The sequence below is a fragment of the Diabrotica undecimpunctata genome, chromosome 5, assembly GCF_040954645.1.
Source record: "Diabrotica undecimpunctata isolate CICGRU chromosome 5, icDiaUnde3, whole genome shotgun sequence".
Lineage (NCBI taxonomy): Eukaryota > Metazoa > Arthropoda > Insecta > Coleoptera > Chrysomelidae > Diabrotica > Diabrotica undecimpunctata.
In genome coordinates, this window is record NC_092807.1 from 8,541,264 (window position 1) to 8,560,373 (window position 19,110).

At 34.9% G+C, this 19,110-nt stretch overlaps 1 protein-coding gene across 3 annotated transcripts in view; it reads right to left on the reverse strand.

Annotated features, from left to right (window-relative positions):
• Positions 1 to 19,110, reverse strand: part of dpy (fibrillin-like protein dumpy) — a 532,146-nt gene that overhangs the window by 214,696 nt on the left and 298,340 nt on the right. For all 3 annotated transcript variants that reach the window (XM_072531422.1, XM_072531423.1, XM_072531421.1), the window contains exons 4-5: positions 11,398 to 11,511; positions 2,153 to 2,269 (exon numbers count right to left, since the gene is read on the reverse strand). In XM_072531422.1, the coding sequence (XP_072387523.1) occupies positions 2,153 to 2,269; positions 11,398 to 11,511 (231 nt within the window). The remainder of the gene's footprint in view (positions 1 to 2,152; positions 2,270 to 11,397; positions 11,512 to 19,110) is intronic.

The following is a 19,110-nucleotide window of genomic DNA, read 5'->3' on the forward strand; positions in this document are numbered from 1 at the left end:
AAGAGAGATACCTCTAATAATAATTAAAACGATCGAAAATATGTACCAAATAACACAATAAAAATAAAAGTGGAAAAAGAACTAACCGACCCTATTGAAGCTAGCAATCTGATAAGACAGGGAGATTCCCTGAGTCCTCTATAGTTCAACCTCATTTTGGATGAAATAATAAAAAAGTAAAACTAAACAAGGGTACCAAATGGGAGAAGAAACAAATTAAAATAATCTGCTATGTAGACGACGCAATACTACTCTCTCAGACTGAAGATTATTTACAACGTATGCTGTACCAATTTAATATAACCGCCAGAAAATTTAACATGTTAATTTTACCAAAAAAGAAAAAATGCATGGAACAGCAAATATGCTAAGATGTATATTTGAGTTGGAAGGTCAAATAATAGAACAAGTGATGGAGTTTAAATATCTAAGAATCACATTATCTAGCTACTTAAAGCTCGAAACAGTAGTGAAATATCAAATAAATAGAGCAAACAGAGTCACAGGTTGCTTGAATAAAACAATATGAAGAAATAAGGATGTCGGGAAAGAAATGAAAGACAGAATATACAAAATAGGCATCAGGCCAATAATGACATAGGCGACAGAACGATCATATAAGCTGAATGACAACAAATAGAGTAGTAAAGAGGGTAAGAGACGGCTCCCCAATAGATAGACTTTATTAACATGAAAACGATGGAACGACAACTTACTGGAGGAACATTGAAAAACAGACACAGTCATTTCTACGTAAAAAGAAGAAGAAGAAATCATTAAATTACGTTACAAATGATAATTACTGCCAACAGCGGATAGTGACTGGTGTATGTTTGGATGCAATTTCAGAAACCATTCTGCCCGCGCCACCATCGGTCAGTTCAGTCAGCACTCGTCATCATTAATCATTCTTGTTTTACAACCCTAAGTGGGTCTTAGCCTCCTCAAGAATTTCTCTTCAGTCGTACCAATCCGTCGTCTTCCTCCACCAAGCACGTATTCCCATATTTCTCATGTCTTCATCGATGTTGTCGAGTAACCTTGTTCTGGGTCTTCTTCTTCTTCTCTGACCATTGGGTCTATTAAGTAGCGTTTTTTTAGCCGGGTCATTCTGTTCCATCCGCATTACATGCCCTATCCACCTCAGACGTCCAATCTTAATATGTTTTACGATATCTGGTTCCTGGTATATTCTATAAAGTTCGAAGTTGTATCGTCTTCTCCACACTCCATTGTGAGTCACCGCGAGAAGAGCACGCATTGAAAAGCTACATCCACTTTCAACTGGAGGCCTTCTTCAAGAGCCACAACCTTTCTCTTGCTATAAAACTCTGAATGCTGCAATGCTATGTCCTCTCAGCCTTTTTTATGCTGTTGAATCTTAGAACTAAAACGAAGATATCTGCAGAAGATTGAAAGCATTTAAGATGTGGCTGTATCAGAGAATACTTAAGAACCCGTGGAATTACCGAGTCACAAATGAGGAGACCCTCAGAAGAATGAAGAAGTACCTAGAAGTACTATCATCAAATCTCGAAAGTTACAAGACTTCGAATAAATTATGCGAAATTAATCCAGATATGCCCTCCTAGGAATCATCTTGCAAGGAAAAATATATGGAAAATGAGGTTCAGGAAGAAGAAAAACATCCTAGAACCTGGTTCAACGCAATATCTGTGCAGCTTTTCCGCGCTGCTGCAGATAAGATAAAGACTGCCATGATGATCGTCAAACATTCGTCACGGATAGGCACATCAAGAAGAAAGTCTGTATTTTCTACCATACATCCTTCTTTCAGTATAAGATTCAATAGAATAATACAGATTCCCAGATCTTCGTTATCAAATCTTTCTCTGTATTATAAGTTCCAATATTTTATATTTTATCTCCTTTGTCTTTTTGAAATAATAAGCATATATTTCGTTATTTTGCATTTATATTTATGTCCTTCTTAGCACTATCTATACCTAAGCTATAATAGACATTAGATATTATCAATCTACCTATAATCGTTGCAATGGTTACAGTACCATCTGTATTTCGCAAGTTATTAACGGTAAATCTTTGTTACCAAAGTCAGACTTTGCTACTAAAAAATTATGTTATTTCCGTTTTATATTTAAGATATAATCAAAAGGGAATAAAAACTTACCCTCGCAATGGAAGCCATCTCCTTGATAACCTGGAAAACATGTACAGTGGAAACTGCCAAGGGTGTTGGTACAATGAGCAAATACGTCGCATGGTCTGTATTTACACTCGTTTTCATCTGCAAAAATTAAGATACATGTTAAACAAAAATTACTGACAACTTTTAAAATTATTTATAATTTTGTTTATTGTTATTTATAAAAAAAGTGTATACACTCTGGACGACTAGGTACTCAGAGCAGATTAATTCAAGCTATTAAAATGCTGCACAAAGACCAACCTCACCTCTGCCGGTGTACGGCTGAAACAGATCGTTTCGTTTGGTACCTTGGATAAAAAGCCAGGTCCCTCAATGGGTCCCTTTATAACCGACAAATTCGGTCTTGGTCTTGCAGTCTTGGTCTTGTTCTTGCATTTTTGCAAGACCAAGACCAAGACCAAGACTGCCTAATTTTAGCAAGACCAAGACCAAGACTGACCGTGCAAGATTTACGCAAGAACAAGACTAAGCCTGCAAGACTCTTGCGTCTTGCAGTTAGGACGGAGTGTCGTTTTAGCGAGTATTGTAGTTCGGGTATATGTTTAAATACTCTATGAGACGCAAAAAAATATTATGTAATAAAAATTTAAAAAACTGGACTTATGCGCATTACGAACAATACCATAAACATACATCAAAATCATCAATCAAAATATTCATTAAAAACAACACATTTGACACGTGCTCAGAGATCATAATTACAATGTAAAAATAAAATATTTTGTACATTATTTTTCAGCGACTTCTTCGCTCTGAAATTAATTGTCCAGATTTATAGCCGCCCTCTAATCATAAAATAATCTTGCATTGATACGTCGACAGTAATATCGTATCGAAATTTTTTAAAAATATGTCACCTTAGCTATAAAAAATATAACACTTATTATTACGGACACCCACGTCCCACTTACTAATTCAATTTTTTTCCCACTATAATTTAGTTAGGAGGAATCTAAATAAACAAATCTTATCGGCCTAAGACAAGACTAAACATTATTGTTTCTGCTGAGTGTGCGATGAGATCATTCGGTTAAACCAAATTTGCTGAAAGAGCGCGATAATATTCAAAAGTTTATTAATAACAGATAATGTAGCTTACCGTGTAAACAAAATACCGAAGTAACGATATATTATAATTCTTGGTTTGTTGTTAGATACTTAGGGTATTGAATAGTAACGGACATTTATAGTAGTAGGTACTTTTTCGACATCACTAAACTTCATTTGACAAGTTTACAATTTGACATGGGGGACAAAGATTTAAATAGTTTTAAAATAGTCGGAGTAGTGAGCGTTGGAATTATAGATATAAAAGACCTAAAAGCAAATTTGATGAGTTTTTCGAAATAATTTATGCATCCCAAATTGCTTTGTTTGAATTGTGCCTACATAGAAAGGTTAAAATGAAAATAAAAAACAGAAACACTTCAGGTTTAAGGAAGCATCTAATATCTTTTCACAAAAAAGAATTACAAATATTTCTTCCTGAAAAACCAAAATTCTGGTTCCTAAAAAAATATTCCTACTACTTCATTTTGGTAAATTAATGTATTTATTAAGTAGATATCTCCTTAATTTAAACTAACTTCTTTTGATTATCATTACTTTCTTACCTATTCTTTATTTTTTCAAGTTAGTTTTTTATATAAAAGTAGAGCTAAGATTGTTAATAACATTTATGTTGCTTTAATAAGTGGATTATTGTTTGTTATATTATCACCTAAAGAATATGTGCCCTTGATACCTGTATTTGGATTTTTGCCACGTACCAATCTTTTTTAAGATTTCCATTTCATATATGGTGGAGGTCCATCAATACCTTTCTAGACAGAAAATGTTCTTTAAAATAGTCAAGTTTATGTCATTAATTTGGTTTTTTTGTGTTTTAACCATGTTTGATTGACTTTCATGGGGCATAGTAGATAGCTGGGTTAGTTAGAGCATAGGCACGGATCGCTTAGATCGTGGCTTCAAACTTCCCTTGTAACGTTTAATAAATAGCAATAGGCTAATGGGTAACTGCAAGACGTGCAAGACTCTTGCTACAAGACCAAGACCAAGACCAAGACCGGGAGTGCAATACCAAGACCAAGACCAAGACCAGGTGTATTGGCGCAAGACCAAGACCAAGACTGTCTAAGTCTCGTCTTGTTCTTGCATTTGGGCAACACTACGACAAATGCATCTCTGACGCACATAAATTAACGCGAGTGAGTATTGTGAATTGACTACCTAAAAATGCTCTATCCAGAGGAAGAACAAACGACGCTAAAACCGAAAACACCAGAAATTACTACAAATGAAGAACTTAATATAAATGTACAGGAAGTTCGGAAAATACTTGAAAACCTAAAGAACAGAAAAGCAGCAGGTAAAGACGTGATACCAAACGAGTTACTGAAATATTGTGAAGTAGCAATGATAGAACAAATAACAACATTAATTAATAAAATTATAAAACACAATAAAATACCGGAAGAATGAAGAACGAGCGAACTAGTTCTACTATTCAAAAAAGGAGATAAAAACAGCCAGAAAACTACAGAGGTATAAACTTGTTAAATACTCCGCTAAAACTTACAACTAAGATTTTACAAGTGCTAATAATTTAGAGGATAAGTTTAGCAGATGAACCACAGGGTTGTCGTAGTGGAAGATCGTGTACAGATGCAATATTCGCTATAAAGCAAATTACTGAGAAATCACTAGAGTATAATAGACCACCATTTCTGTGTCTGATTGACCTAAAGAAAGCGTTTGACAGAGTAAAACTCAAAGATGTAATCCATCTTCTGTATAATAAAGAGGTTCCCCTAAATATTATAAAAACTATCGAAAACATCTACCAAAACAACAAAATGGAAGTCAGAATAGATGGACAACTTGCAAAACCTATAAAAATAGACAGCGGAATAAGACAAGGGGATTCATTGAGCTCCATTCTCTTCAATTTGATCACGGATAAAATCATCAAAAGCGTTAACAAAAGAAAAGGATATAGAATGGGAAACAAAGAAATAAAAATACTTTGTTACGCAGACGACGCAATATTGATAACGAAAGATGAAGATAGTCTGCAAGGGCTGGTCCATAAATTTAACATAATAGCAAAAGAATTTAATATGACAATCTCATCTCAGAAAACTAAAACAATAGTAGTCAGCAAAGAACCAACCAGATGTAAAATAGAAATTGACGGCATCAGTATTGAACAACTAATGGAAATAAAAGACCTGGGAATTACACTCTTTAGCTATGGAGACCTGGACAAAGAAGTGAGAGATCAAGTACAAAAAGCAAATAGACTGGCAGGATGCCTTAATAACAGTATATCGGGAAACAGACATATTAACACAAATGAAGTCAATAATTTACAACGCCAGTGTAAGACCAATAATGACATATGCCTCAGAAACAAGACCCGGTACAGTCACAACGCAAAGGCTACTGGAAACTGCAGAGATGAAAGTACTGAGACGAATTACAGGAAATACGCTGAGAGATCGAAAGAGAAGTGAAGACATTAGAAGAAAATGTAACGTACAGGGTATAAACAAATGGACACAAAATAGAAAAAAAGAATGGAGTAACCACATAAGCAGAATTGAGGAGACCCGTGTCGTCAAAATAGCAAGAGATAAGTCACCAATCGGCAGAAGAAGTATCGGAGGACTGCGCAAAAGATGAAGTGACAACCTTTCATAGAGGTATTATTCCGCCAATGAAAAAGCAGAATTGCTTATAAAGAGGAAGAAGAAGAAGAAGAAGCTGTTATGTTCACAGCAATGTTTTCAAGTTTTGAAGTTGTTGTATGACGTTAGGAAACTATTATGCGCATAGCATTAACCTGCAGTAAAACGCACATACCTTAGGTAAGAAAGAAGATGAGAAATAATTCCCATTTTTAATGGGATATAATGATTTGCCAAATTTTAGTTCTGTGTGAAAAAAAAAAAACGAAAGTCTGTATAAATTGACTGATCTACCTTGTATAATTACCTTGTATAATTCGACAAAGTTCCTATCATTTAGATATACTCGTATAGCAAGTAAAACTTCATTTTAAAATAAATAGACAGATTAAAAGACTCATTTTCTATAGTGTAAATGAACCTCAACGAAGGACATCTTGAGATAAGCATAAAATCTCACGATATAAGCATTTCTAAGAACAATAAGTAATCGATAAGGAAAGAGGTAACGACAGACAATCTACACTAAGCTGAATGTACTTATCGTTTTAATAATGATTTGCAAAACTTTGCTGCAAGATCAACTGCAAACGTTTTTGTAATGGCCAATAATGAGAATCTTTCTTAATAACTGCATAGGATGGTTTAACGAGTCATTCCACTAAAAAGTCACAAGCACCTCTAATCGCTTAATACCTTGGAAGAAAAATCTCTAATAACTTCTCATCACTGTTGATACTGATATGACGTGGAATGACAGGTATTCATGCATGTAGAATGAGTTGTTTGACTATATTTAGATTAAAAACAGACCAAAAATATATTCTGCTGTGATTACACCATCAATGTACACTTCGTGTTTTGTATTCGAATAAATTATGAATAAATATACACTCATATACAAGATGCAGCCCTCATGTGTGCTGTCTTAGGTTTTCCATAATAAATTATCTTGTCATCTGCTCAATTTTAGTTTCAAACTATACACCTTCATCTGGTTTGTTTTTATGCTACTCTTTTGTCTTTGTTGTTTTTATATTTTCTTCAGTATACAAAAAAGATGACGAGATCATGAGAAGGTGGACATAATACGTTATCGAAGAAATTGAAGGAACAATTAAAAATGCGAAGGTGAAGTCGATGACATTCTCGTATAATTAATAAATAGATATTAACAAGGCTTCTGAGGTCGTTGATTTGGTACTTGTGTACCTTTTTATTACGTACGTACTTTTTATTTCGTATTTGGCTCTTGTATGCTCTTTTTAAGTCAACATTTAACTTTCTCATAGTAATAGTGAATTTTGCGGAAGCTGCCTTACTGTGCTGCAGTTTCTAAGCTGTGCTGCCAGTAGAATCCTAATTGGGATCTATTAATACCTATAGGTGCCGCTCTACTCGTTTTCTTTGTGGACTCTATAGAGTCAATCAGTTCTAAGTGCTCTTCTGAGCCACCTCTGTTTTCTTTTGTCTTTATATCCATTTGATTCTTATTCGAGTAGGGACGAACTGCCAGAAATCTGTCGATATCGTGCCAACACTATAATCCTCCAGAGTTCGACAGCCCTGTGAGAAATCTCTTAGGAAACATGTTTCCCTGTATACCATACATTCCATGGGTACGATGGTGTTATAAGTCGGAATTGGGGAGTACAGTAGTCGCAGCAGAAGTCTCTTGTTTATCTCCTGAATATAGTAGGATCATCAGGTTAATGTATTATGATAAAATACAAAATACATGTTAGTTAAAGCTGCATTTTATCATTCATACCTTTTCTTATTATTATTGATTGGATTGTTAAAAATATTATTTTGTAATAAATAAATAATAAATCTAAAATAAACTGGTGTTTTCTGTCATATAGAACAACAAGGTTAATGTAGAAAATTACGTTTTGGGTAAACTTTAAGCGTAAACAGTTGTAGTGAAATTAGAAAGCAGAGCTAAAGTCTTGTTTGAGGGTTATAAACGAGGAATTCTTCCGTAGAGGGGTAAATTGCACCAAAATAAGTAAATATAAGCACAGAGAGAAATCTCTTTAGTTACGCATGTTGGTGTGTCTAAACAAGATATCTTAATGAGATTGGTTTACCCCTTTGCCAAGATGAGTCTGCTGATACAGCCCAGTGATTTTCATACTGAGAAATTCTGAGGTCTAGATGCTCTACAAAGGCGGTGACTAGATCATTTGCCTTCGTTTTGTAGTATCTAACGCCTAAGAGCCACTAAATATGGCTGAAGAATTAATACAATCCACCAACGAGGAACTTCATCCATAAAATATTGGACAGATGCTTTTCGACCTGCAAACTCAATCATACATCCTCACCGAAAAGTATAACATGTTTCGAGGCCAAATATTAGTCAGTGTCTCCTTAACAGCAAACCCTAAATGAATTTTTAGATTTTCCATCCCTAAAACCCCAACAAAACCCAAAAATCAATCTACTCTAGCCAGTTCAGTGGTTTCTAGATCAAAAATTCAAACCACAGAAGCTTTTCCTTCAATTTTCAAACCATGAAACTTATTCGCTGCGGCAGCGTCAGCCAAACCACGTAAAAACGCTAATATTACAAATTAAATAAAAACAATCCAAAAACCTTCGAATCTAATATAATTTCGATATACTTTCGAATGATAATATATTATCGAATATATTTTCACTTAACATCTCAAACTTAAGTGCATTCTTCCGATCATCAATGCAACGGAAATCTTCGGAAAAAAATCGACTACACCAAAGGTGATCCACCTCAAGAAATACGTTTCCTCGGGCCCAAACTTCTAACCTAAAACACATATTTTCCTCTTCTTTATTATAAATATAGAAAGGACTATTCCGAAGAGGATTTGACAAATATTATTCAATCACAGGACATCCATCTATGTCGAGTAAAACCGCAAAAACAGGCTATCCAAACAAGTTCTTCAAAGTCCTGACCAGTTCTGAAAACAAATATGCACATCGTGTGGAACTTCCATATAACTCTAATCCAATCGGTTTCACCCCCAAATATTGTAGCAAATGCTGCACAAACGGTCACAACATCATAGAATTACGTAACACAACTTTTATCTGTCCAAAATAAGGTAAAGACCACCAATACAGTGCGTGTCCTGTACTCACACATCCTAAATGAACTGCGTAAAACACTCTGCCTTGCGCTGTCCAAAGCGAAACAAAATTCCCTAAAAATCCTAATTATCTTCTTAATTACTCTAATCCTTCTCAGTACCCTTCCGAAAAAAAGAGACCTAATAACAACCATTATGTGTACCGTAGTCGAGCGTATCAATTTGATTTACTTTTGAAGTTATACTTCTATACGCACGGTCGGCGTTGGAAATTTGCATGAGAGTGAATCTGTGAAACCATTACATATGTAAGATAATGAGTAAGAGAGAGACAGAAGATATATTTTCTCTCTCTTCATCTCTCGAGAATAAAAATTCTTTTTTCTCAAAAGTTCCTTTTGTATATATATATATTTAATATTATATATATTATATATACGTATATAATATACTAGTAATATAATATTTATTATTATTATTATTTATGTGATATGTTTTGTATTATTAAAAATTAAACGTTTATAATTATTTTAGGCTTTTGTATATCAAAATAATCACTGTTTTACCGAGAACTGTCAATTTTGAACTCCGTTAGTGTCATGTCTAATTAGCAAATCCTTTACGTGTTTGGTTCATACGCTGGTGGTTGTGAGTTCGAATCCCAATTATGAATTTCCTTTTTTATTTTTGAAATATTTAAAAACCTCACGTTAATCTTATTAAATATATGTAATATACGCAAAAAACATAAATTTTAAAATAAAATGAAAATTTACAACATAATCCGAGTTGTTGGTTTTTTATTTTTATCTTCGTAAAGTAAGTTTATGTATATTGGCAGTTTTAAATACTTATGAATATTACATTTTAATGTATATTGTATTATTATATTGAATTATGTTGCAGTGTATTTATTGTATTGTAATTTTTATATTAGTAACAAAATAAACAATGAATTTTACTGCAGAGTATGTGTAATTTTTTTTGCATTCAACTCCTTTTATACATATATAAAAATAAAAATATATATTTTCATTAAAATATGGATACAATCCTTCATTTACTATACTCCTAATATAGGTCAAAATTTTATATACAACAAACGATGCACCATATACCTATATAACTAATTCTTTTTCTCTTTCTGCTCTCTCTTACCTATAGCATTACATATGTAATGATTGTGCAGAGTCACTCCTATATAAATTTTTAACGGCGAACGAGTGTATAGAAGTATAACTTCTACCGGCAGTCCCACTGGACTGCCACACCCGTTTTTTAAACCTTTAACATGGACTTGCCCTAGGAGCATTAAACTGCCAGTAGATCTCCAAAAACAGACCCATTATCAAACATATTCTACGAAAATATAACATCCCTGTACTGTCATCACTAAGTGTCTCAGTGACACTGATACGAACTTCCCAACAAAACATTAAAACCGTTGTCAGGTTTCCTGCTGGAACGGTATCCTCATGAAACAAGAAATACCACACTCTATACACAAATTCACATAAAATACATTAAAATCACATGCTATGTGTTCTTCTTTAAGAGTATTTTGCTACTTTAAACCAATCAATTATAATGGACGATTTCAACTACAGAAATACACAATTCGGTGACCGTACCTCAAAAGAGAAGACATTCTATTATCTGGATTTTTATTAAATCTTTCCATTTTTGGAGTCACTAACAAAAGACTCACGTTTTTGAATGTAAAAGCATCATCTATTCCAGATCATATTCTAGTTAGTAGTACCTTTCAATTCTGGTCAAATCAAACATACTTTCTCCTATAACTTTATCACTCTAATACATTCAAAAGAGGAAAAGGCTGAAACTTTCAGAAATTTTATCAAAACAACTTCCAAATCACACAAAACCCAAACTTTAATCATCTATTTAAACTCATAGTTCGCCCGTAATACTTTTTTAATTCCATGAGCACACCATGGAATCTATATACGTCAGAAAAACGAAAAATTATTAAGGCACCACCAAAACTAATTCTCCCAGACTTAATGACATCGGTCCTAAATGTCTAAAACAATTTCCACAGAGTATGATCCTACTTCTGACAAAAATCATTAATAAATGTCATCATTTTGAGATTGCTGGATCAGCTGTCGACAAATCGGCAATTTTGACCGTTAAGACCGAATCGTTAAGATTAAAGTTATACTTATCAGAAAATAAATCATCTTGTAACTGGATCAAATTGTTACCTAACATTGCCATCATTGCGCTCATAAACATAAGTTCTCCTATCAAAATCATCTTACATGAATTGATATCAATTCTGAGTTGATATCTTTTTATAAGCATACATTTTATTTTTTTTTACTGTTCGATTAATGCATAAATGTTAAAACTAAAAGTTGTCGTGTTCCACGAATAATAAGAATGAAATATAAGTTTTGTTTTTAATTCTTACCTGGCACTTCGCAGCTACATCCTCCGTACCCATCGTTACAGTGACACTGGCTATCTAGGCAAGCACCGTTTTGACATCCATCCTTTTGGCAGTGATCGTTCTTCCGACAATTATCTGGAAAATAAAAATAGTTTAAATCAATATGAATCTTATATTTTTAAGTATTAAGTAAGTTTTTTAAATTCTTCATTATCATTATTATCATCATCGTTATTGTCAAAGCGCTGCAATCCTCGGGAAATCACAGCTAACGAGACAGCTCGCTGAAAATCATATTTTGAGGTGAGGTGAATTATTTCTTCTTATCATTTAGAACTTGCTGTACCTTTTTGCTGTTGTCGTGATTTGTTTCCATTTCTTCCTGTTTTTGCATTGAACTTTTCAGTAGGTATTTGGTATTTCGTTTGCTAGAAGTACATCGTCGTCCAGAGATCTTCTAGGCCCTTCTCTACATCTCCGCCATAGTGGTGTTGAGTTAGTGAATTTCTCAGCATATGTGTGTGTGGTGGTCTCACACAGATTGAATACAGTATCAATTGTCGCAACAATTGTCCAGAAAATAGCATTCAGTAAAACTGAGTTTATTGCAAGCATTAATTCAGAGAATACTGCCATTGTAATTAAATGGTCAACATTAAAAGGTGTATTCCATCTGTGCAAAGGCCTCTACAAGAGTAGAACCTTATCTTTAAACTTAAAACTCTGTACAGTGATCAGGCTGTCGTCAGTCCTATATGCATTCAAATGATTAAATATGGTCAAGAAATGGTCATTACAAAAACATGAAATAACCGATTGAAACGTTTTGGAAAAAATATTAGGACTAGTCAAAAAAAATGAAGAATTCTGCCGAAGACACAATCGTGAGTTACGTAAACACTTGGACGATATTGTTACCAACATGAGAAAATGGAGGATGACGTTTTATGATCAACTAGAATGTAAGACTCCTCAAAGACCTATCCATCGCATTCACTTTTCAATCTCAAAACGGGCAAGCCAGATTAAAAAATAATTGCAACAAGTGAAAACTCCACCTGGTGACCTCCAAGATTGTCAAGGTCTCAGAGGTAAAGTGAAAGATAAAGTCTGCTAAGGACCTTATCCCTCCCACTATCCCAGCTCCTTGTTCTGATAGCAAGTGGTCACAAGAAGTGAAAGAGAAACATTCCATTTAAATGAAAACCTACTGGCAGAGGACAAAACTCAATCATGAGAAGGATGAAAAAATTTTCGTGGTGCTTAATAGGCCGAAACAGCAGCAAAAAAGCAGAAGCCAGTCAGTTATGTTCATATATTTCTTTCTATGACTAGTTTGATAGCAATTATATTAAAAATTTCTTAAAAATATTTTTTATCGCTTTTCCAACCCACCAGGTACCTACCCGTGTAAAACATCTTAAGTAGGTCTTCGAGACAATGAACAGCGATTCAAATTTTATGCAAATTATCAATAAAGAATCATTAAAAATACTTTATAAGGCCGTTTTAAAACCAGTTATTTCGAAAAACAAGCTATTAACAGTATTGCAGGCCAATGGTGTAGAGCAAGATTAAAAAAACTTGAGGCTTTGTAGAAAACGAGATAATTAAGAGATGCAGCGGCGTACATGCGAATAAAGACGTTGAATAAAAAACGGCATTTGTTTAAAAGGTCTCAAAGAGTGTATCTTTTATTTATGGAGTTATCTGTAACTGAAAATTTTAGATAAAAGTTACTAAAAAACGAAATGTAACCTTCACCTTTTTTTAGTTGCTTCTGCAGCACTTTATGGAAATTTTTCTGTAACTTGGACTTATTTTGGGACGCTAACTTTTAATTACTTATCATATTGTTTCTGTTATTCCTCTTCTCTTCAGATCTTCCACGTTTTTTTTAGATGGTCTCTGGTTCTAGCTCATTTGTTTTGTCTCGTACTGTGTTACAATAATTTGATTGTCTGCCAATGACAGTATATAAATCCACTCTGTTGTTCTTCCATTTATTCTGCTATGATTGATTTTAACCATTTCTAATATTCTTTCATAAAACTGGGCAGTGATGGTAAATATTGTTGTTTTTCTGGGTTTTTTTTTTCACTTTTCATTACATCCTTTCTTGAATATTGGCATGCATATTCCTGTTTTCTAATCTTTGGGGATATTACTACGAGTTGTAGAGCCAATGATGATGATGATTTAATCGTAAAACATTTTACGATTAGCTATTAAAACCCTTTTAGTGAGAATAGAATACCAAAAAATACAGGTTTGTATAGAAAAGACAGAATAGGTTCGATTCAAATTATTTTTTATACAGATAACCTCGTTTTATTGAGGCTTAGATTTGTCTCTTCATATAATATGTAAATAATATATACAAAAGGGTTTAATTTATGAGGTAATAAAACTTAAAAAAAGACATTAACCGAAAAATTGAATTTTTGATGGTAAATATATTGTAAACAAATATTTTACAAAAGCGTAATCTGTATTATTAATAAAGAAATATGTTAGAGCCGTATTAATAGCATTTGCGCAGTATGAGCGCACTGTCATGTCTGATAGCATTTCGCCACAATGCGTGGGAATAAAATAAATACGAGATAAATAGAGGAAACACCCCTGTCAGACTTCATTAGAATACAAAGATTGCAATGGGCCGGACATGTGATACGAATGGGAGAGGATAGGCTACTAAAACGAGCACTGAACGCCAGAATGCAGGGAAAGAGACCAGTTGGAAAGCCAAGAAAGCGCTGGGAAGACACAGTAAGCAGCGACGCACAAGCACTTTTAGGAGTCCGTGTATGGAGAAGAGCAGCCACAGACAGACAAGGGTGGAGGCAAAAAATAAAGGAGGCCAAGGCTCATTTTGGGCTGTAGTGCCGTAGAAGAAGAAGAAGAGATAAATAGAAATGGCTCAAAAAAGGAGTCAGAAATAAATGACTTTTCTGAGTCTACAAAAAGAACTGGTAGAGATGTGCCCCAGATCACACACTCTTACTCTTTATTTCAAATAGATCTAAATGATTTCAATCAGGGTCATTCAGGCAAAACTTTGACACAGTAAGACAACATCTACAAAACTAATAGGTGTAATGGGACATGATGTTGCCTTGATACAAGGGTGCTGAGTATGCTAACGAAGTCCGAAATCCCGAAGATTTACAATAAGCTAATTGGTTGATATATGACCGATGTTTGTGTAGAATGTGCGGCTTCCAAAGTAGAAGAAAAGTTCCTTAAAGTAATATTTGTATATGTCCGTTTAAACTTCGTCTTTAGGTAATATTTTGCCATTTTTAGATTTTCTACATCTCTATATAAATTTGCAATTCGATATAATATATAATTCTCTATATAAGTTTTGCAATTCGATAAGAAAACAGTTTTATGCTTTAAAATAGACGGTATTATTCAGTATAATCTTTCTGAACATTAATACACTTGTTTCAACGAGATGCCAATTTATTAATTCCATTCCTAAAGTGAGAATCCGGAAGGGCTGCAAAATAAGCTTCCACAGCTTTTATGACCTCATCATTTAACAAAAAACGCTTTGCATGCATACATTTTTTAGGTATTGAAATATGAAAGTCGCTAAGGGCAAAATCTGGTAAACACGGTGGATACTCCAACAATTCGAACTAATTCAAGGATTTTAACCATTGTCAAATGCTCATATACTCATATGACACCGTGCAATATCCTGATGAAAAAGGATTTTTTTCTTCTGCAAACCGCGTCTTTTTTCACGAATTTTTTCCTTCAGCTGATCTAAAACGTTATACTAATATTCGGAATTTAGTTTTTTACTAGTTTGCAAGTAATCCATACACAAATTTCTTTCCCTTCCCAAAAAACTGAAGCTTCTTGGCTGATTTTTGTTTAGGTGCCAAAAAGCCAGGTTCGACCACTGTTTAGCCTCTTGTTTTGATTCAAAATCATGTTGATAGAGCCAAGTCTCATCCATCGTGATGAATCGCACAAAATCCACTTTATTCTTTCAAAAACGCTCTAAAGGTTGCTGAGAAAGTCGCATTCGAATGGGGTTTTATTCAATTGTGATCACGTTTTTTGAAACCCAATACTTCAGTCAAAGCCAAAAGAGTCAAAAATCAGGTTCGACTACTCTTCAGCCTCTCATTTTGATTTAAAATCATGGTGTTAGACCCACGCCTCATCCATAGTGATGAATCGCACAAAATCCACTTTATTCTTTCAAAAACGCTCTAAATGTTGCTGAGACAGTCACATTCGAATGAGGTTTTATTCAATTGTGATCACAGCTTTTTGAAACCTAATACTTAAGTCAAAATATTGCTTACATTGACTGGGATTTCTACTAAATCTCTTTCAATCACTCGATGATATAGGTACTGCATTTTTTCTACGATTTTTTGTATTATCGCTGTTCTTAGATGTTTTTGCCGTGGTTCGTCTTCAAAGCTTGTATGACCACATTTAAACTCAGCAACCCATCTTTCTACTGTACTAATTAAAGACAAAGAAAGAGGCCTTATACACGTTTAGCATTCGTTTGTTAATTTACTTTGCTTTTAAACCCAAAAATAAAAATTCAATCACTGCACTATACTCGATTTATTTCATTGTAAAAAATACTGTGAAACATCGATACTAAATCGTGAATAAATTGACAGATCGAAATGAAACTTCAGATACGTTCATATGGAAAGTGTACCAACATAACAAGAAAAATTTAGCATAGTAGCAATGCCCTCTCGTATCGAACCGCAATACTTATTGAGTAACCTATTAACCTTTATATAATTGTATTAAAACACCGAATAAGAATATAAAAAAGTCTGGTTAATGCCGGTTCAACCCTTTCGCCGTCACGGGCGCGCTACTGGCTCGGCATGTTTTTATACAAGAATCCCGACCTATCTCAACCCTGATTTCTTTGTCTGAAGCTATTTGCTGCATGCAGTAACAGTTATGCTGAAAATTGTCGGACACCGATGCAATTTTGTGCCGGCGAAGGTAATAAAGAAAACGCTGCCTTACATTTTGCGGATGGTTCGCATTTAATTGGAGCAAATTGGGATTTTCATCTACTTTGTTGTATGAGTACTTAGTCTGTAACCAGTATATAAGATTTAATAATATAATGGTCTCTTACACTTACAGAAAAAGATACTTTAGGATTGAGGAAAATAAAACAAAGATTGGAAAACAGGGGCATGAAAAATAAAAGTTGAATTAATATAATAACAGTAATAGCGAATACACAAAATTATAGACCTAGACGATTTGATTAGTAAACTGGGATTTTAAGTTATTCTAAGCCAATAGACAAAAGCCCTACTTATAAAATAACAAATTAAACTCTGAAGATCATTTTATAAATGAAAGAAAAAATGTGAGAAACATCTGGAACTCACTTATTTTTCGCCTTGCTCAATGTTTGTTTATTCTGAATGAACATTAAATAAGAAATCTTTCACATTTGCATTTCTACCACAGAAATCGTTTCCAGGATATCAAATTCTGATAATTTTATGTGTTTATGTAGGATTTTATATGTTTATTATATGTTTGTGTATTGTGTGTTGTAAATGTATAATGTATAATTCTAGATGATATGAGAAATCAAGAACGTGACGGCCTTCTCCAGCTGATTCTCCAGGGGAAGGTAAATGGTAAGAGAGGACCGGGAAAAAGACGCATTTCCTGGCTTCAAAATTTACGAAAGTGGTATAACACGACCACCACTGAACTGTTCCGCTCTGCAATAAACAAAGTAAAGATAGCCGTGATGATCGCCAACATCCGGAACGGATAGGCACTTTAAGAAGAAGAAGATAGATGATATGTTTAAAAATTTTTTGGAATCCGATAATGTTGGTTTATTCTTGTTGTTAACTTCTTTTTTATTGTTGGCAACCAGAGCGTGCTACATTATGCTGCTTCTTTGATTTTTCTCTTTTTCAGTCTGTTTGCTCATGATTAGGTTTTTATTTCCTTTTGTTTTTCATTTCACATGTACAATCCTCGGACTTGTTGAGGAATGGTGTCGGGAGCAGTCACTGGTGTTAATACTGAGAAGACTGCTGTGGTTCCGCTTACTCGGAGAAGTACCATCGGACCTACCAGAGAGCTTACTTTTTATGGTAAAGTTTTATCCGTTTCTAAGTCAGTGAAGTTTCTAGGAGTGATTCTGGATTCTAAATTTTCACGGAAGGAACATCTCGATGCCAAGATGAAGAAGGCCGCTGCAGCAAATGGGATCTGCAGCCGAAAATTCTACGTTGGATGTAGTTTATCCATGATAAAGCCTATACTGACGTATGCGGCCATTATGTGGTGGCCCCGGTCCAGACTGGTTTCAGCTAGGGCCCAGTTGACTCACTTCCAGCGGTTGGCATGCGTTGGCTTCTCAGGAGCCATGTGGACCACTCCCAAAGCGGCTCTTAAGGCTCTGCTGGATTTACCTCCTCTACATCTTATTGTAGAGTACGAAGCCATGATGGCAGCCTATCGTCTCAACTGCTCGGGATACTAGTTGGCAATGAATGGGCGGATGGGCCCTTGTGACATTTAGAGACAGGTCCTTAGTTGTTATCCTATGCTCTGTATGGCACAGAACAGCAAGGCCCTCATTTAAGTTCTCATCCTTCTTTTTGGTTCAATCGTTCCATCCTCCTCCCGGTTCCTGACCGGGATAAGTGGATGGAACGAGAGCCTGCAGTGATCCGTCGAAGGCGGCTGATCTGGTTCACGTATGGGTCCAGAACAGACAAGCGTGCAGGTGCTGGAGTATATGGTACCGGAATTGGATTTGAACCTGGCCAGGCTGTCGGCTCCCATGCGTCAGTCTTTCAGGCCAAGATCTTTACGATCCTGGTATGTGCTCAGGAGATAATAGGTAGAGCTGGCTCAGGCAAGACCATCTCTATCTGGTCTGTCAAGTAGCGTTGAGGGCTTTCGAAGTGCCCAAAGTCAGTTCTAAACTGGTTTTTGACAAATAGGAATAACACAGGCAAAGAAGGGAACGAACGGGCCAACGCCCTGGCAAAACAGAGCTTCTCTACTCTGCCTCTAGGACCAGAACCTGTGATTGGAGTGCCCTTCATTACTGGTCGGGGTATATATGTATAAATATGTACGTGAACAAGGATGCGAGAAATCTCCTTGGCAGTCAATCGTGAAGGAAAATGGCTATAGATAGTACTGAATGGAGACGTTTGCTGAGGGAGGGAGGTCAGGACTCGAATTGAGCTGTCGAGCTATAAGATGGATCGATAGTATGTTTCTCTACTTTAACCTACTTTAATTATCGATAAATATTTTAGTTAAATTATTAATCTTACGTAGTACTTCTATACTTGCTCTCTGCTCCATTGCACTACACAGACTATCCTTAATACGATGATAACACATGCTTAAAAATCTATAAACAGCCAATTCATATCTTTATTGAATTCCCAACTCCTTTCCAGTAGTTTTCTAATAGTAAAACTCTCCGAGATTATCTTCTTCAAATGGAGTTATTCTTCTTTTCAGCATATTTGATAACTTATTGTATTTTATGTTTAGTAACTTTATTCCTTTACAATTCCTGCGCATCAGACCGTCAGACCGTCAGACCTGTAATAACATACGGATGCGAAACGTGGACCATGACCAAAACAAACGAAGAAAAGCTCAGACGCTTTGAACGAAAAATACTTTTTCGGACCTCACCATGACATCACCACAAACCAGTAT